The sequence below is a fragment of the Gigantopelta aegis genome, chromosome 8, assembly GCF_016097555.1.
Source record: "Gigantopelta aegis isolate Gae_Host chromosome 8, Gae_host_genome, whole genome shotgun sequence".
NCBI lineage: Eukaryota > Metazoa > Mollusca > Gastropoda > Neomphalida > Peltospiridae > Gigantopelta > Gigantopelta aegis.
This window is the reverse complement of record NC_054706.1, coordinates 6,928,598-6,950,538: the sequence shown is the minus strand read 5'-3', so window position 1 is coordinate 6,950,538 and position 21,941 is coordinate 6,928,598. Positions and strand designations below refer to the sequence as shown.

The 21,941-nt window shown below is 35.5% G+C and overlaps 2 protein-coding genes across 2 annotated transcripts in view; one reads left to right on the top strand and one right to left on the bottom strand.

Annotated features, from left to right (window-relative positions):
• Positions 1-1,933, top strand: part of LOC121379957 — a 39,903-nt gene extending 37,970 nt beyond the window's left edge. Inside the window, exon 6 of the mRNA XM_041508654.1 lies at positions 48-1,933. Coding sequence (XP_041364588.1) covers positions 48-750 — 703 coding nt within the window. The 3' untranslated portion in view covers positions 751-1,933. The remainder of the gene's footprint in view (positions 1-47) is intronic.
• A 6,361-nt stretch (positions 1,934-8,294) lies between these two features.
• Positions 8,295-21,941, bottom strand: part of LOC121378692 — a 74,802-nt gene continuing 61,155 nt past the window's right edge. Inside the window, exons 15-16 of the mRNA XM_041506976.1 lie at positions 16,762-16,860; positions 8,295-13,784 (exon numbers count right to left, since the gene is read on the bottom strand). Coding sequence (XP_041362910.1) covers positions 13,772-13,784; positions 16,762-16,860 — 112 coding nt within the window. The 3' untranslated portion in view covers positions 8,295-13,771. The remainder of the gene's footprint in view (positions 13,785-16,761; positions 16,861-21,941) is intronic.

Below are 21,941 nucleotides of genomic sequence, written 5' to 3'. Positions count from 1 at the left end.
TGGTCGTGTGGTGCCTTCAGGCTGTTTATTGCTGTTCTTTATTTTAGGTCGGAGAATATTTATACCGTGAGTGGCAAGCACACTAAAGCCAGCAAGATGAAGAAGACTCTTTTGAAAACAGTAGATGAAATTGCGAGTACAATTGAGAATAATAACACATATTTTGTGTTCTGTTATGTGGGACACCATAGCAAAGAGAGAGAGATTGGGATTGGCGGGGAAAAACATGTTATTTCTGAGATTGAACTGAAGAAAGCCCTCCGTAAAATAGATGCCACTTACATGCTGTTCATACTAAATACATGTTTCAGTGAAAGTATGGACATGGGAGCCAAAGGGTCTGTGGTAGAGTTGCCTCCATTAGAATATCCAATTGTTCTTTGGGATTTGTGGGATGATGCTGATCTTGGAGCTAAAGGTGCTAATACCCTGAGGGTGATGCAGTGGTGTTCCTCAGGTCGTAATCAGACATCTTTTGTCCATGGTAAATCAAAATTGAGCTATTTCACCTCTGCCATTATCACAGCTGTGGAAAAGAAATGTAATCATTCAATGTGTGATATTTGTGAGCATTTCAAATCAGGTACCCAAAATGATAGTTTCATTTCTTTGAAGAAACTACATGAGTGTGTGAGAGATCACGTCAAGAAAGATAAGCCTTGTCAGGAGCCTGAGCTGCTCCCATTAAATGCTGTTGAGGATGAACACAAAATGGCATCCTTTCCTCCATTTGCTAAAAAAACATGGTAGGGAAATCGTGAGTAATCTGTTCATTTGATGTGAACTACAAATGACCATATGATGTCCATCTTTGTTTTCATTCTAGTTTGATCCATAATATTGTCTTCCCTATCTATGTTCACCAGGAAGACAGCGATCAATGTTTATGTTGTTCAGTTGTTCATGGTGACCTGACAACCTGTTTTTATGACTTGGACAACTGATAAATCACAACATTATACCCTTGTCCACAGTTGTTACCCTTGTTACAATGCCATACAACTTCCATGCAGAGTCCATGCTGTAGTTAGTTACATGATAAATCAACAAATATAAAAAATAGTACATGTATACTAAATACATGAATAAAAATCAGGGGCCAATTTCACAAAACATCGTAAGTTTACGCCTGCAACTAGTAGTTAAACCGGGCATATGTTTACACATGCTTGGTATCTATTTCATGAAAAAAATTACATCATTACATCAAATGGAGCATTTTGATGATGAAATGAAATACATGTATTTCTAACTATTTGCTGTACAATAACAGTACCAAGAACTGTGGTTTAGTCGTAGATTTACGTTTACGTGCAAAACTAGGTTTACGATGTTTAGTGAAATTGGGCCCAGGGTAACAACTGAATTCTTTGACAGGCAACCTGATTATTTGACAAACTCAATGTGAGCTCTTGGTTGCCTAATGTACAATATGTATATTCTTTTGTGAATCAATCTATTTTGTGTATAAAGTATATGCATGTATATTAAGTTAATATTTGCAATGTATTTGATTTAGTTTTTTTTTTTTTTTAAGAATTGTATTTGGAGAATAAGACTAACTTAGTCATTGTAGAAATGCAGCATGTGTTTAATCCACAGTTGTCAAAATTATGACACTCACAATACTGAAAAACAAATGAACATTACATGTGTGCTCCATATGATTTTTATTAGCTCAGTTATGTTGAACCATGTGGATAATACATTTTTAAACTTGATATATGATGACAATGATTTTATATTTACCCAAAATTATTTATCAGTTTCTAACTTTAATGTGAAATTTTTTCAAGAAGTTTTATTTTGAACAGTTTACTATTTTTTGTACATAGATATGTTGGTATTTAGGAGATAACCGTATGGAGTTTTTAGATTTGGCGTTAGCCTGAGGTTAAAAATGAAACATTTGCGGGCATCAAATAGACAATAACACACACAAATCTAAAAACTCAATATGGTTATGTCTATTGTAAACTGAATCGTTTTTCTACGGAACTAACTGTATATTTGGTATTTCTTGAAAAAAATACCCGGCTACAATCTAACTGTAGACCCTTGAACCACCAACTTGGCCTGTTCCAATTGCTAATGATGTCACTTTCTAATGACGTCATTAGCTTTCCAGGTGTTATTTTCTTTTCATCCCGGAAAAAGAATATAATTAACCAATCACAGTACAGAACACACTCGCCATCAGTTTACAATCATTATTATTAGTTTAGATTATTATATGTCCATGTATCTTGTAGCTTTTAGTATGTTTTATTACATTAAGCCATTAGCTAATTAGTCATTAGGAATAGACTTGTGTTGCTATTAAATATTTTTCTTACACACCCATTGATGAGAACATCATGTGTTATTTATGATAACGCATACTTGTTTACACATGTACATGTGTTAACGATTTCAAGACATATGACTGGCTGCTACTAGGTGATGACCAGGTCACCATTGCCATACATCCAATAAATAAAAAACCCAGCGCGATGGAAATCGATTACCGTGACATATAGTTAACCTCGCAATCATGTGTCTTTGACGTGTAAGTAAGCTACAAGTGCAACGTCTATAAATAACTTTTAGTTTATTTTTTATTTTTATTTGCTTAAAACCTTGTTTTTGAGGATATGTAAGAAATCGAATAATACATTCATGTTCGTTAGATACCACTTACATGTATCTCACAACTCATTGTTTAAAAACATATCAAACTCGCTTTTACTCATTAGATACCTTTAAAAACAACTCGTGAGATAAATGGTATCTAACGGTCACTCATGTATTATTCTCTGTTTATATCTGCTAGTATTCGTGTTTATAGTGTGTTGATGTGTATCTTTTTCTTGTGAAATATAAATCTGGAAATTTCATGCATAATATTTGATTATTAATTGTTAAGATTTTTTAATAGTTTATTTCATTGTTAACATAATTCTACATGTACAGATAATTACAACAGAATCTTCGTCTAAAAGATTTTTGGGGTTTGCAGGCAATGCATAATGCGTTCAGTAGAATGATGTTTTTCCATATGGCTATCTTTCATCTGACGGTCAATATTTGTTTGAAGTGTTGTTAACTTCACATATGATCATATCTTCTATTTTTAAAGACATCAGTCTGCTGAAGTTTTGTTATACTTTTTAAAGTAAATTTCTTTTTTAATTATATCTTTTATTATTTGTAAAGATTCTGTATATTATATATTTTTATATTGAGTATTTTTATACCAGTAAACATGGTGGTGGTAAACGGTTGTTTTGGTGTTGTCTGTTTTAGTTGAAGCAACTTGCAACTTTGTGAGTTTATTCATCGTGTGAAGTTGAGGACATTAAATATTGTCATTGTGAGACAAGAGTAGTTTTAGCAGATGGACCACAGATCACATACCGCTAATGTTTTATTGTGAAATCCAAACTGACCAGGAGAACATTTGCATGGCTGGTTTCACGTTGAACTGAATTACCACATCAGGAACCAGTCAAATAGTTTGTGAAAGTTGGCATCGCTCACTATCACTATAAAGGCCGTCCCACACTAGTGCAGCACGTCAGCAACGAAGCGTCAATAATGCCCACATGTATGCAGTAGGGCCTCCACGAGTCCAAATATTGGACTTGAGTACTCGGGTCCTGGTCGAGTTTGACCCTCGAGTACTCGGGTCCTGGTCGAGTTTGACCCTCGAGTACTCTGGTCCTGGTCGAGTTTTACCCTCGAGTACTCGGGTCCTGGTCGAGTTTGACCCTCGAGTACTCTGGTCCTGGTCGAGTTTGACCCTCGAGTACTCTTACATTAGATGATAATGAGACTGAGGAATGAAGTAAAATAGTGTTATGCATCTTGATTTTACTGCGCTGAACATGGATGCCAAATCATGTTCTTTTATTGCATTACACACTCTCTCGTAGCCATGTAATGTAACTGGCTGACAGCATATGGCAAAATGATGTAACTTGTTTTTAATGAGAATGCTCTTCCTTGTAGTGCTTGAACCATGATTGGATATATTCACGTTAATATGTTATCCTATCCTATTCCTTGTTTGGGTACTATAGCCGATGATTAACAAATCAATGTGTTCTAGTGGTTATCCGGCTAGTGGTGTTGTCATGTTTTGTTGTCGGTCGCTATAAATATTCTTGCTTATTTATTTATTTATTTATTATGTTACGAATTTTTCCAAGCAGCCTCCTTTTACCATTGTGCGAGCAGCCTCATTATAATCTGCAAGGGCGGGTGCTGTATAGGTGGTGTTTGTTTTGAAATTTAACATTTCATATATAAGTTTAAACAGCGCTTTAATTAACTAATATTACATTTTAGGGTACATACATATATATTTACACTCGTATATAAGGACATTTACGCTTTTAAAATGTATCATGTTTACAGAGAAGATTTGATTACAACTAGTTTTAGTATGCCTTTTAGTATTGTGATTTTGTGTTTTGTCAGTATGTGGATGTAACCTTTTAAAGATACAGAGGCTGCGTAATATTGTCCAACATTTCAATGCTACCCTGAATACCCATCATATACTACTCAACCTTTATATGTACCAAATTTATGTCAGCAATTTGTGCACATCAAAAATGTATGCAACAGGTGATCAATGTAGTTTGGATGGTCCCCACAATTATGCATGACTGCCGTTAGAATACATCGAATACAATCAATGGATTTACGTGACAGATGTTTTTCCCAATATCCATAGCTAAAGTAGAGTAGTATGTAAGTGAAAATAATCCTTCCCAGCAGCAGCAACAGAAGCAGCAGCAGCACCACCACCACCACCACCACCACAGCAGCATTATCAGCAGCTCTGCCTCCGGCTCCGACTCCGGTTCTGGCTCCTCTGACTCTGGCTCCGGCTCCGGCTCCTCTGGCTCTGGCTCCTCTGGTTCTGGCTCCGGCTCTGGCTCCAACTCCTCTGGCTCCAGCTCCGGCTCCGGCTCCTCTGGCTCTGGCTCTGCTGCTTTTGCTGGTAATGCTGGTGGTGGTGGTGGTGACTGCTTTCGCTGCTGCTTTTGTTGTTGCTGCTGGTGGGAAGGTTTATTTTCACTTACACACTACTTTGCATTAATGTTAACCCCCCCACACCCACCCCATTAAAAAAATCCTAGATCCACACCTGGTGACTGCTTAAATTAATACATGTGTCCGGTAGAGCAGCTTTGAAATTAGAAATTATTTGACATTCAATGGATCATTTTACATTGGTACGTTTCTTTATGGATGTTCCCTTCTAGATATACCTACCACTGGCATTTTCAATCACTTTGCTGATCGCTGACCTGGCATTGGCTACATTTACATGTCTTGGTAGTTAACTGATTACATGTCATATAGGCATGGGTGTTTCTGTTTTGATTTTGATTTTCAGTAAAATAAATCAATTTGTCAATGGTGTCAACACGTGGGGTTTTTTTTTGTAGAAGACCTAAGATATTAAAACATGACATTATTAACTGGGGTGGGGGGGCGAGACGTACATTGTAGCCCAGTGATAAAGCGCTCGCTTGATGGGAGGTCGGTTTGGGATCGATCCCCGTCAGTGGGCCCATTGGGCTATTTCTCGCTCTAGCCAGTGTACCATGACTGGTACATCAAAGGCTGTGGTATGTGCTATCCTGTCTATGGGATGGTGCATATAAAAGATTCCTTGCTGCTAATCGAAAAGAGTAGCCCATGAAGTGGTGACAGTGGGTCTCCTCCCTCAATATCTGTGTGGTCCTTGGCCATATGTCCGACACCATATAACCGTAAATAAAATGTGTTGAGTGTAAACCATTTCCTTCCTTATAAACTGGGGGTTTCTTTGCACGTTGGAGCAGCAAGCAGCAAAAATCACTTTTGGAACAGCTGTAAAGACTCCCAACCAACTTGTTTAAGTTTAAAGGGTTTTTAAGGACACCACTCGGCCCATTGATTTATTGGCTATTGGATGTCAAATATTTGATAGTTTTGACATAGTCTTGGAGAGAAAACTTGCTACATTTTTCATTGGTAGCAAGGGGTCATTTATATCCATCAGACAGGATAGCACATACCACAGTCTTTGATATACCAGTCGTTGTGCACTGGCTGGAACAAGAAATAGCCCAATTGGCCCATTGACTGGGATCAATCCTAGACAGAATGTGCATCAAGCATTATATAGGGCAATGTTCATGATTTGTAAACACTGTAAATGACCAAACTGGCATTGGGCAATGTTCATGGTTTGTAAACACTGTAAATGACCAAACTGGCATTGGGCAATGTTCATGGTTTGTAAACACTGTAAATGACCAAAATGGCATTGGGCAATGTTCATGATTTGTAAACACTGTAAATGACTTAACTGGTATTGGGCAATGTTCATGATTTGTACACATTGTGTAAATGACCAAACTGGCATTGGGTTTGTAAACACTGTGATGTTCTGTTTTGAAAACCTATGTAAATGACAAAACTAGCATTTGATGGTGATTGTGGTTTAAAAACCCATGCAAATGACCAAACTGGCATTGGGCAATGTTCGTGGTTTGTAAACACTGTAAATGACCAAACTAGCGTTGGGCAATGTTCATGGTTTGTAAACACTGTAAATGACCTAACTGGCGTTGGGCAATGTTCATGGTTTGTAAACACTGTAAATGACCTAACTGGCATTGGGCAATGTTCATGATTTGTAAACTGTGTAAATGACCTAACTGGCATTGGACAATTTTCATGATTTGTAAACACTGTGTAAATGACCTAACTGGCATTCGGTAATGTTCATGATTTGTAAACACTGTGTAAATGACTTAACTGGTATTGGGCAATTTTCATGATTTGTAAGCATTGTGTAAATGACCAAACTGGCATTGGGTTTGTAAACACTGTGATGTTTCTGTTTTGAAATCCTATGTAAATGACTAAACTGGCATTTGGTGATATTTGTGGTTTAGAAAATTTCCAAAAGTGTGGGTGGGGGTAAGTTCAAAAGCGTGGGTGGGGCTAGTGTTTTGAAGGGTGGGTGGGGGTAATTACCTAAAAGCTGAGTTGGGACAATTTCCGGAAGTGTGTATGGAGATAATTTTCAAAAAGATAGGTGGGTGTGGGGGATAATCTTTAGAAAGGTGGGTGATGTGATGGGAGGCCTCTCCAAAGGATGCAGAATATCATTTCCACATGGTAGGGGCATATGAATCATTAAATGATATCATTTTCAAGAGGGGATGGGGTACACCAAGCACCATCACAGGATGATGGAGATCATTCCCTGGATGTGGTAGAGTATGTCACGTCTTGGAAGATGCAGGACATAAATTACAGGATCTGGGAGGGGTGGGCTTTCAACAGGCCTCATCAAAAGATACAAGAAAGTATTTTCAAGAGGGTCAGAGTCAATATTGAAATCATTGTCAAAGAAAAAGGTGGATTTTGAACTCTCTTAATTACTGATAAGTGAAATTTTGTGAAGTATTAAAATTAAAGTGATTGTTTTCTTTAACGACACCACTAGAACACATTGATATATTAATAATTGGCTATTCGATGTCAAACATTTGGTAATTTGACATATAATCTTAGAGAGAAAACCTGCTATAATTGTTCCATTAATCGCTAGGAATCTTTTTATATGCACCATCCCACAGACAGGATAGCACATACCACAACCTTTGATATACCAGTTATGGTGCACTGGCTGGAACAATAAATAGCCCAACAGGACCACCAATGGGGAACATCAAATTAAAGGCAATGATTTGAGAAATTATGGAAACTTGCTAATTTCATCCATATTCCTTCACAGGGACGTCGGAAGCGGTACAACCTTTTTCTCTTCCTATGGAGATCGCATAGCATAGATCTCATCACTTACATTGCTTTCATGGCTGTACCAACTTTTAATTGCTTCCGACGCTCCTGCTTCAACACAGTGGCGTACCGTGGGTTGCCAGCACCCGGGGCAAGGCAAGTATTGCGCCCCCTAACCAGTGGACTGTTAGCACTACCCGAGTCTCTTCCACTAGTCCAGAATTTTGCACCCCGGTGGCCCCGCCCACGCTACGCCACTGCTTCAACACTAATACGATTAGAAAACTGCTGCCTGGTTTCACTGTTCCTGTAACTCTGGTCTCACACAATAGTTTTAGGTAGGAGATACTAAGGAAAAGGAGTCTTTATAACTCAAAATATGTGTAAGCAGAAAATTATTTCTGAATCTGCAAGTATTTTAACTAAAATATTCTCTCCTCAAACAAAACACTGATGTTCACTTCTTTCACATATAAACAAAAACAAAAATATATGTGACATTAGTTTTTAAAATCTTTACTTATAAATATGATGAATATATTATAATACATAATACATGTGTTTATATACAATGTATCATACATGTAAATATTAATAGATGTCGTGGTAGAAACTAGAATGAAGAATTCTACCAGTAAAGAATGGAATTCCAATTTCTACTGGTACACTGAAGAAATATTGCATTAATGTTTATCAAATGTTTCTTTAATAAGGAAATTAAATTATTTAAAAGCTTCACAGTATATCATGATATACTACAGCTGAATTCTGGGTACACTAGTATTTTAATATTTAAGCATAATAATATACCATCAATGTTTGCTTTCTTCCTGTGGCACACCATTCCTCAGTTTCTACCATGACCTATACATTATTAATAGGTATGTATGTGTATATTATTGATATGTAATGCATGTATATATTATCAATACGTAATATATGCATATAATATAAATATGTAAAAATGTATGATATCAATATTATTACATTATACATGTATATTATTAAAATTGTAATACATGGATACATTATCAATATGTATTACTAATACATTTCTATTTTATCAATATGTTATCACAGATGTTTAAAATATATAAATAAAACCAGATGGTGCATAAATAAAACCAAAACCAAATGCAAATATATTATTAATTGTATAAAGATGTATACATTATTAAAAAATTCAAGTGATAATGTTTGTTGACCTGAATAAACAGACGATATATATCAATCAGAAAACCGCAGTGGGCAATATTATTCAACATGTAACAGTGAAACCTGTTGTATCTAATTGATAATGTATTACAATGTATACACTACACACTTATTTATGCAATTTAACCTATAAACAAAGGACACCTCTTGTTTAGAGAACTCTTGACCATTCTAAACAGGTCTAACAAGACATAATAAGACACTGTGCAAAGGTCACAGAACCTGAATTTCAACAAATGTACAGTACACGTTTCTACACTGGAAGTAGCCAATTTGAGCACGACCTCTCTTGACCTGCATGCTAATGGATTATAGGTAGTGTGAGGTTAGTCAAGCCATTTTTTTATTTCTTGCATCACACCGTTGTACGTGTTTATACATAGTTTGCTACTATACTAGTTACAACAAGTTAAGGGCCACATGGACACTGGTCTGGAGCGGGGTAACTCATTTACTCAGCCAGTCATACAGAACCGATCTGTTGGATGATGGAACGGCTCTCTTGCAGGTTACTCGCTACTTGTCTCATGGACACACCATCATTCAGCCATGCCAAGGCTTACCCACAGTCCAGAATGCTCAGTTTATGTCTTTGTGGCATGGTTATCCAAAACGAGGTTGCAAAGAAATTTATATCTTCCCAACCCTAATTAGACATGAAAAGAAAAGTGTGAACTTGAAAGGGATTTTACATGCACCGTGGGTTGTTTTGTTCAGGCAGGTACGTGTCCTGCTTGCCAAACAATTTGGGATTTTTAAAGTGCATTTTCCACATGCTCTCTACCGGCAACCAAACAAGCTGTGAGTAAAATGCAATCTGCAATGCTTTAACCAACTCTGTGACCTACTTTTTATTACCTGGATTTTAAAAACTTCTTCTTCTTTTTTTAAAGTAAGATAAAATTTGATACTGGCCCTTAACTTGTGACTAGTATACATGTATTTCATTCGTGTAATTGCCACCATCAATGTGGAATTCTTTCTTAGTTTGATGTCTTCCAAATACCTCAACACATTTGTGTACAGATTTTGGGTGTCTACCATTAGCCATATGCATCACCAGCAGTTTGAAAGAGGTTTGTTTTCATTATTAACTAAACTAAGCACAATTTATGGCTAATATTGTATTTAATTTTTCTCTCTTTCTTTTCAAAAAAAAAGAACTGCAAAAAGAAAAGTAATTGTCAAAAAGAGTTTGTTTGGACACACATAAACCCTGTAACACACCTGCTATTAGTCACATGATTTTCATGCAAATAAACTATCCTGCTTTTAAAAATAGAACCCAGGGGCAATAACAATGTTAAAACATTTCATTGACAAGTTCTGACTTTCAGGAAACAACTCTATAAAGCCTAATGTATCACTAGTTACACTAACTGTATCAGCTGTACATAGTACTTTCATCTACATCAATATACTATAATAATAATAATAATAATAACAATAAATACCAATTATATAATTTATATATACAGTGAAACTCCTCTAAACTGGACACCCTTAAAACCAATACAAATGTCCAGTATTAAGAGGGATCCGGTTTAGAGAAGTTAATTTATGTCCTGGGGCCTAATTCACAAAGGTCTCTTAGGCTCTGCTAGACAACAAAGCATCCTCAAGTACATTGTATATTTAGGACGACTGTTAATAGGTTATGTAAAAGTAAACGGGATACCTGTAATATATTTTGGATAACCCATAAATAGTTTTTCAAATTTAAAATAGTCAGAGGCATGTAACCAAATACACAAAAAAAATCATAACTTTATGTTTACTATGAACAGATTTACAAGTATTTGGTATGTATTTCAAGAAGATAATGACGTCAATACGTTAGCATTTACAAAGTCTGTTTTTCTTAAACGCAGGTGTTTAAGCATTGTAAATGTATGTAGTTACATGTATGTAAGACATAAACAGGTTTTGTAAATACGGCCCCATTACTTTACGTTTTTACAATTAACAGTACAACATTTACAAGTATTTGGTATGTATTTCGATCATGCACAAAATTACGTTAATATAGAAGATGGGTCATTGTAAGGCCAAAAGCAAGTAATTTATGTATATTTCAATCTGTATTATTTGCACTGATTGCAATAATTATATTTATACCCATTTTTTTCAGTTGTAAATTTGCAAGCACATGTATGTGCAAAACTAGGCTACTAAATGTAAACACAATCCTTATTATTACAGTGAGTCTGAAATATATATAGTTATATAACTCTCGTTCTTCTTTACTGTCATCCATGTTCTGTCATTACATCATTTTCTGCATAGATATCAAGCACATGTATGTGCAAAACTAGGCTACTAAATGTAAACACAATCCTTATTATTACAGTGAGTCTGAAATATACATAGTTATATAACTCTCGTTCTTCTTTACTGTCATCCATGTTCTGTCATTACATCATTTTTTGCATAGATATCAAGCACATGTAAACATAAAGTTGCGATATTTTGATAATTTGGCCCATGAACAATATGTATCACAGACAATGAATACAAATGAAGTAACTCTAGCTTGGTTGGAGGCCGTGCTGAGGTACGAACCCAGAACCTTTCACATTTAAACAATGATCTACAGTCCTCATTCTTCTACAAAAATGTGTTGTGTTTTTTTAGATAATTTCAGTTTGGTTTGACATAAGAAAAAAAGTAAAAGTGTTTTAGAAATAACAAAAACAATACTATTTTTATGTACAATTTAGAAAACAATCAGCTCAGAAATAAATAATTTGTAGTAAATTCTATAGTATGAAAAAAGGCTTTTTCTGTTGGACGGACTATAGATGGCTATGCTAAGGCCACTGACTGTTTTGACACCCTATAATTCTGAATGACATTGTAAATACAGGTTTACTGTATGAGTAATGTCAAGAACACACTAAATGGTCAGGTGATGGTTTGCATTGGTTTCTTGTACAAACAAGGCACTCAAGTTGATGACTGCATATAATTAGTGTCTGCTGCATATAATTAGTGTCTAGGGTGTGCAATGTCAAAACATGTCAAGCACTGAAATTATCAATCAATAAAACATTACATACACATTTATAGAATGAAAAAACTCAACCAAATTATATTTTACATTATATCATATTACCCCTGATAAAAGCTGGTAAAATAAGAAAAAAGTGGGAATGTATTCGAGACATTTTCTGTAACTTTGAGAGAAGGCATGTCTGTATAATAGACACAGTCTGTAAGTGAAACAATTCCAACAAATCACACCATCTTTATAATCAGGGTTCATACACTTTGGAAACAAACAGACTTTTTCCAAGACAAATATTTTTTTTTTTCAAGACTCACATTACTCAATAATCAGTAAATACATCTCTCCATATTTTTGGAAAATGTGTCAAAATGGACAATCTTTTTGTCATATGCACTGCACAAGTGCGTAATTCAAACCTTCGGTAAATGTCGGCAACTGTTAGTCTCGATTTCCCAAATGTATGTTAGTGCCGAGATCGAAAAACGTTATCAGATTCCACTGGTTTGACGCAACCAAAATTTTCTACATGAGTCCTAAACACGAATTTCCATACTTTTTCCAAACCAACTTGCAAAAAAGGTATTTTTCCATACTTTTTCCAGGTCCGGAAAATGGATTAGGTTTTCCAGACTCCGTACAAACCCTGTATAATTGAAGAGTTAATTTTCAAAACATGATATACCCAGTACAGCAATTTGCAGATTTTGGAGATACACGTGGCAGCGAAGGTATGCTGATGTTCCATCAACACGCAATCTATGCTCTTTAAACAGGGTGCTAAAACTGTGCTTCTTGTCATATACACTTTGTCATGTTGCAACAAAATAGTTTTTCTCAAAATGACGTAAATGGCTATATCGCATTTTAGAAATGAACTCTTTAATTATCAAGCTAAAATGTTTTTAAAACAAAATAACACTAATAAAATATAAAATACCTACTTTAAGGACGGACTGAAGTAATAAATAACAACTGTGTGGGTATACATGTATATATACAATATATTAAATAGTAAACAATTAATAATAATATATCACCTCATACTTTCTGGGTAGTATATACGGATATATGAAAAAATATATATAATTGTTAACAAATGGATCTGGACGGTATAGAACTGATATAAAACAATATTGTTAACAAACTTGTACAAAACTGCTGACAAAATGATATATAAAACCAATTTGTTAACAAATACCTATGGCAATTAAAAACTGATATATAACAAAACAATACTGTTAACAAACTGATATATAAAAATATAAAGTTAACAAAACAATATTGTTAACAAACACAAACAGCTCTAATTGTCTTATCAGTAACACTGAAACAGGTTGAGCCAAACTATTGGTCAAATGATTAATCATATATATAAATAATTTAATGTAAAAAACATGTGTAAACACACCAGGAATGTTTTTTTAAAAGCTATACAATGACACTACAAAATGTTTTCTTCTACATTCTCTAGGTTCACAGCAGTAGTACTTGAAATATGTTTGTGTGATTAATATATTTACATATAAAATAAATCAAATTACATGAAAAGGAACTGAATCATGTAGAAGAACTCAATGGTAAATCCAGTTTTATTAATGTTAATTTGAGAACAACATCCATGTTGGAAGTTAAAATCACAGAAACATTTTCCGTTGATAGCTATCATCTTATTTTGTCTGAAAATGGTCTTATTTACTTGATGATTTACTTGTTAATACTATGACTGGGTTGACAGTCCCACTTCACCACCTTTCACAGCTGAAACCTGCAATTAACAAAACATGTTGGTATTAGTCAGATACAAATGCAACTTGATAATAATGGTAAAATGTGTTTACAATGATCTAAAAAACAATATTGTTATGTAATATTGTTATCTGATAAACAATTATGCAATTATACCAGTATGAATTCTCAGAAAATCACCCACCAATGTAGTAGCCCAACATTCCCAGAAAGTGTCACACCCTATCATAGCCTAACATTCCCAGAAAGTCACACATCCATGTATTATCCTAGCATTCCCAGAAAGTCACACACCCATGTATTAGCCTAACATTCCCAGAAAGTCACACACCCATGTACTAACCTAACATTCCCAGAAAGTCACACACCCATGTATTAGCCTAACATTCCCAGAAAGTGTCACACCCTATCATAGTCTAACATTCCCAGAAAGTCACACACCCATGTATTATCCTAGCATTCCCAGAAAGTCACACACCCATGTACTAGCCCAATATTCCCAGAGAGTCACACACCCATGTATTAGCCTAACATTCCCAGAAAGTCACACACCCATGTACTAGCCCAACATCCCCAGAAAATCACACACCCATGTACTAACCTAACATTTCCAGAAAGTCACCTATCTATGTACTTACCTAACAGTCCCAGAAAGTCGCCCATCTGTGTACTAACCTAACATTCTCAGAAAGTCACCCATCTGTGTACTAACCTAACATTCTCAGAAAGTCACCCATCTGTGTACTTACCTAACAGTCCCAGAAAGTCGCCCATCTGTGTACTAACCTAACATTCTCAGAAAGTCACCCATCTGTGTACTAACCTACCAGTCTCAGAAAGTCACCCATCTCTGTACTTACCTAACATTCCCAGAAAGTCACCAATCAGTGGAATCGGTCCTTCATAGTATAGAGTGTATACCGCCAAATCAAATCCCACAGACAACAATACTAGCACATGTTGTTTAACACTACTACCTGCAGTGTTTCAATCGACATATACACCACAGATATAAATATTACCAAACCTCACCCTTAAAGTGAATTAGAAAAAAACTGAAGGTTAAGCTGCTCATTTCAGACATAATGGGTAGCATCTATGACTACCCTAATTCCACACAAACATTGCCGTGCAATTTTTAGTAGGAATCCCACACATGCTTAAAGCACAATGGTAGTTGGTACATTGACACCAGTTCAAATTAAATTAAAATGAATTTACTGGACTGATGAAACAACATTTTATTACAACAAACACTGTCACATATAACACCAATGGCAGACTGGTAGCCTCATATGTGGGATGAAACACTGTCACATTTAACACCAATGGCAGGACTGGTAGCCTCATATGTGGGATGAAACACTGTCACATTTAACACCAATGGCAGACTGGTAGCCTCATATGTGGGATGAAACACTGTCACATATAACACCAATGGCAGGACTGGTAGCCTCATATGTGGGATGAAACACTGTCACATATAACACCAATGGCAGGACTGGTAGCCTCATATGTGGGATGAAACACTGTCACATATAACACCAATGGCAGGACTGGTAGCCTCATATGTGGGATGAAACACTGTCACATATAACACCAATGGCAGGACTGGTAGCCTCATATGTGGGATGAAACACTGTCACATTTAACACCAATGGCAGGACTGGTAGCCTCATATGTGGGATGAAACACTGTCACATTGTAACACCAATGGCAGGACTGGTAGCCTCATATGTGGGATGAAACACTGTCACATATAACACCAATGGCAGGACTGGTAGCCTCATATGTGGGATGAAACACTGTCACATTTACACCAATGGCAGGACTGGTAGCCTCATATGTGGGATGAAACACTGTCACATATAACACCAATGGCAGGACTGGTAGCCTCATATGTGGGATGAAACACTGTCACATATAACACCAATGGCAGGACTGGTAGCCTCATATGTGGGATGAAACACTGTCACATATAACACCAATGGCAGGACTGGTAGCCTCATATGTGGGATGAAACACTGTCACATTTAACACCAATGGCAGGACTGGTAGCCTCATATGTGGGATGAAACACTGTCACATATAACACCAATGGCAGGACTGGTAGCCTCATATGTGGGATGAAACACTGTCACATTTAACACCAATGGCAGGACTGGTAGCCTCATATGTGGGATGAAACACTGTCACATTTAACACCAATGGCAGGACTGGTAGCCTCATATGTGGGATGAAACGTTGTGTACACCTCGAACGTTGACCGACTAAGATACTACTTGGTGTATGGCTACCTAGGCTATAACAGTAATGGCTGACAGTCACTTCCTCACTTACACGGGAAGACTTGTGTCTGGTAATGGCATGCCGGTGTATTTCTCTATCAGGTGGTCTGTGTATGGCTACCTGTAACACTTACACGGGAAGACTTGTGTCTGGTAATGGCATGCCGGTGTATTTCTCTATCAGGTGGTCTGTGTATGGCTACCTGTAACACTTACACGGGAAGACTTGTGTCTGGTAATGGCATGCCGGTGTATTTCTCTATCAGGTGGTCTGTGTATGGCTACCTGTAACACTTACACGGGAAGACTTGTGTCTGGTAATGGCATGCCGGTGTATTTCTCTATCAGGTGGTCTGTGTATGGCTACCTGTAACACTTACACGGGAAGACTTGTGTCTGGTAATGGCATGCCGGTGTATTTCTCTATCAGGTGGTCTGTGTATGGCTACCTGTAACACTTACACGGGAAGACTTGTGTCTGGTAATGGCATGCCGGTGTATTTCTCTATCAGGTGGTCTGTGTATGACTACCTGTAACACTTACACGGGAAGACTTGTGTCTGGTAATGGCATGCCAGTGTATTTCTCTATCAGGTGGTCTGTGTATGGCTACCTGTAACACTTACACGGGAAGACTTGTGTCTGGTAATGGCATGCCGGTGTATTTCTCTATCAGGTGGTCTGTGTATGGCTACCTGTAACACTTACACGGGAAGACTTGTGTCTGGTAATGGCATGCCGGTGTATTTCTCTATCAGGTGGTCTGCATAGCGCCGTTGTTCATCATTTAGCACTGCTGGTGTCTGCCTGCAAACAAAAAACGGTGAACACAATTGTTTTTAATTAACCATTGCAATATGGTATCAATGAGTCAATCTTTCATCCAAACCCGGCAATAAAATTACCCGATAACGACAGTACTGATGACAACTGCCGTCATTGAGATATAAATTGCCATACGTTGGGAGCATCAGTGACGGCCTTTTTTGTGCTGCTGGATAAAAATTACTGTAAACCTCCTCAACAACGGCAGAATGTATACACCTGATGTACACTATCTGGCAGTATTTAACATTTTTACATTTGAAATATGTTTACATTCATCTGGATGTGAACAAAACAAATCATCCGCAAACCTATGAGTGAACGCCTTTGCCGATTCACACAGTTTACGGATGATTTTTAGTTCCATACCCCAATGAATGTAAAAGAAATGAGAGACAATCCTTAAATGACTTGAGTATGTGACTGTACAAACATATATCAATTTCTACCAACCTGTCTGTATTTCTGGTTGGTACACTGGCCTATCTATATTTATATCAAGTTAGTACACTGACCTATCCATATTTATATCAAGTTAGTACACTGACCTGTCCATATTTATATCAAGTTAGTACACTGACCTATCCATATTTATATCAAGTTAGTACACTGACCTATCCATATTTATATCAAGTTAGTATAATGGCCTATCTATATTTCTATTAAGTTAGTACACTAACCAATCTACATGTATATTTCTTTTTTTCTTTTTTTTATTCACAGATACTCTGTTTACAATTAACTGCCCAAATCCTGGGGCAAAATGGACAGGTGGTCTAAATGACCCAGTAATGTTTGTTTTTAAAACTAATAACAATTTCAAGTAACCCAGAATTTAGACAGTATTTCTATAGTATTAAATAGAAGACCTTAATGAAGAATGAAATATAGTGATTCTATGAATATTTTATCAATCTATATTTCTATTAAGTACACTGATCTATCTTTATTTATATTCAGTAAGTATACTATATTTCTATTAAGTACACCGATCTATCTTTATTTATATTCAGTAAGTATACTATATTTCTATTAAGTACACCATCTTTACATATTGTTTTATTACCCATATGGGCAGTGAGGTGCAGGTGAATATATTTTCTATCTTTCCCCGCTGACGTCATGACGTTAGTTTGGTGACGTCATCGGTTTCCTCAACTGTTGTTACGAATATGACCTCTCTTGCTTACATTTGATTTGTGTACCTAAAGATAGCTTTTGACGTCATTGCTTTTCTTTCATGACGTCATCAGTTTCCTCAGACTTTCACGTCTTGTATATTATATAGTTTGTGTCATGTAAGAAGTTTAAAGTTTAAGTTTCTAAACTATTTACACTATGGGTAATAAATACAATAACCCACTCAATACTCGGAATTACGGATTATCTGTGCTGAGTTAAATTAATGCTTGCTAAAGCTCATGACTGACAACATTAATTTCACTTAGGACCAATAATCCATAATTTCTTGTAACTCGTAAGTTATTGTCTATATATTAAACAGGCATTCTGAAAATACATAGAGAAACAAATCAGAGAAATAAAATGTTCTGCCTAAGCTGACCTTTCCCAGGCAATAACCAAAGATGAATGGTAGTGGTGATGCACTGTAGGTGGTCTAATACCTGAATGAAGATTTTATTATAGACACACAGCGACCTATTACAGCCAAAAGGTCCATGCTACACGTTTTGTTCTTTCTAAGATTAGAATATAGAGGATAACAAACATATCACCTTACCCGGCCCAACAATCTTGTGTATCTCCTCCTAAGTTCAAGGGCCATAACTCTGTGAGATAACCGGTAAATTGCCATCAAAATCAAACTTTATCTGCACTGGTACATGATAATGCTATACAAAACATTTCAGCTCGATATCTTGTAAAACAATTTTTAAAAAAATCCAAAAATAAATTTTTGCATCTTCTGTGTTCATGGGCTAGAACTCTAGTCAAAGATGGGTAAATCGCCATGAAAGTCCTGATAAAACTGTATACAAAACTGTAGCTAGATGTCTTGAGGCATTGTGAAAAAAGTATAACAATAACCTTACATTTGTATATGTGGGACAGACAGATCAACAGACAGACAGATCGACAGACAGACAGGCAGACAGAAGGATGGAGACAAAACCTATAGTTCTCTCTGGTCGGAATGACCTACATGTACTGGGCATCTATATTTTAACTCAAATCAATTCAGAGGGGTTTTTTCAATCAAATTGTTAACTCCTGACCTGTCTTATGTTTTTACATTAACTCTAGTGACCTATCTGTATGTTTATTAAGTAAGTATACTGGTCTGTCTATATTTCAGTATTACATACAGTAACCTGTATATATAGGGAATACATGTAACTCCAGTGACCTATCTGTATCTGTATGTTTATTAAGTAAGTATACTGGTCTGTCTGCATTTCTTTATTAAATACACTGACCTATCTGTATGTTTATTAAGTAAGTATACTGGTCTGTCTGCATTTCTTTATTAAATACACTGACCTATCTGTATGTTTATTAAGTACGTATACTGGTCTGTCTGCATTTCTTTATTAAATACACTGACCTATCTGTATGTTTATTAAGTATACTGGTCTGTCTGCATTTCTTTATTAAATACACTGACCTATATATATCTTTATTAAGTAAGTATACTGGTCTGTCTGCATTTCTTCATTAAATACACTGACCTATCTTTCTTTCTGTCAATTATACTGACCTATTTATATTACCGTAGTACATATTTGTCTTTCTATGTAGTTTGTAAGTACACCATTCTATCTATATCTACTATGTAAGCACAATTAGCTTCCTGTAACAAGTACAAAATGTATGTAGGTATACTCTATAGTGTATTTAATTAATTACTATGTAAGTACATTGAGCTACTAATTAGTATCCCAGCCTATCTACATTTCTCGACAGTTAGAATCTAGTAGTTTCACACAAAGGTGTACTGGTATTTACTTACGACAGCATTATATGTAGGTCTGCTATTTCTGTGGCAAATATTCTTTTTCTGTTCACATCATTTCTGTTGTTAAACAAAACCCACCACAATCAAACAGCATAAACCAAAAAAGGGTTATTTCCATATTAAAATAAATATCAACCCAGTAAATTCAACATTAAAGGATTACTAACGACTAAAGACTAACAACTAACCCAGTCCTGGACAGACAGCCCAGATAGCTGATTACTAATACTTCCAAAAAGTGATAGTTTACATTCAGGATTACTAAACAGTGATATTTTGTATCGAAGATTACCAAAAAGTGATAGTTTATATCCAGGATTACTAAACAGTGGTATTTTGTATCCAAGATTACCAAAAAGTGATAGTTTATATCCAGGATTACTAAACAGTGGTATTTTGTATCGAAGATTACCAAAAAGTGATAGTTTATATCCAGGATTACTAAACAGTGGTATTTTGTGATAGTTTACATCAGGATTACTAAACAGATTATCCAATTACCAAAAAGTGATAGTTTACATCCAGGATTACTAAACAGTGGTATTTTGTATCCATGATTACCAAAAAGTGATAGTTTACATCCAGGATTACTAAACAGTGATATTTTGTATCGAAGATTACCAAAAAGTGATAGTTTATATCCAGGATTACTAAACAGTGGTATTTTGTATCCATGATTACCAAAAAGTGATAGTTTATATCCAGGATTACTAAACAGTGGTATTTCACATCGAAGATTACCAAAAAGTGATAGTTTATATCTAGGATTACCAAACAGTGGTATTTTGTATCCATGATTACCAAAAAGTGATAGTTTACCAGGATTACTAAACAGTGGTATTTCACATCGAAGATTACCAAAAAGTGATAGTTTATATCTAGGATTACCAAACAGTGGTATTTTGTATCCATGATTACCAAAAAGTGATAGTTTATATCCAGGATTACTAAACAGTGGTATTTCGTATCGAAGGTTACCAAAAAGTGATAGTTTACATTCAGGATTACTAAACAGTGATATTTTGTATCCATGATTACCAAAAAGTGATAGTTTATATCCAGGATTACTAAACAGTGGTATTTTGTATCGAAGATTACCAAAAAGTGATAGTTTACATCCAGGATTACTAAACAGTGATATTTTGTATCGAAGATTACCAAAAAGTGATAGTTTATATCCAGGATTACTAAACAGTGGTATTTTGTATCCATGATTACCAAAAAGTGATAGTTTATATCCAGGATTACTAAACAGTGGTATTTCACATCGAAGATTACCAAAAAGTGATAGTTTATATCTAGGATTACCAAACAGTGGTATTTTGTATCCATGATTACCAAAAAGTGATAGTTTACATCCAGGATTAGTGATATTTTGTATCGAAACAGTGATATTTTGTATCCATGATTACCAAAAAGTGATAGTTTATATCCAGGATTACTAAACAGTGGTATTTTGTATCGAAGATTACCAAAAAGTGATAGTTTACATCCAGGATTACTAAACAGTGATATTTTGTATCCATGATTACCAAAAAGTGATAGTTTATATCCAGGATTACTAAACAGTGGTATTTTGTATCCATGATTACCAAAAAGTGATAGTTTACATCCAGGATTACTAAACAGTGATATTTTGTATCGAAGATTACCAAAAAGTGATAGTTTACATCCAGGATTACTAAACAGTGATATTTTGTATCCATGATTACCAAAAAGTGATAGTTTATATCCAGGATTACTAAACAGGATTACTAAACAGTGATATTTATATTTACTAAACAGTATCCATGATTACCAAAAAGTTACCAAAAAGTGATAGTTTACCAAAAAGTGATAGTTTATATCCAGGATTACTAAACAGTGGTATTTTGTATCCAAGATTACCAAAAAGTGATAGTTTATATCCAGGATTACTAAACAGTGGTATTTTGTATCCATGATTACCAAAAAGTGATAGTTTACATTCAGGATTACTAAACAGTGATATTTTGTATCCATGATTACCAAAAAGTGATAGTTTACATTACTAAACAGGATTACTAAACAGTGTGATATTTTGTATCCAAAAAGTGATTACCAAAAA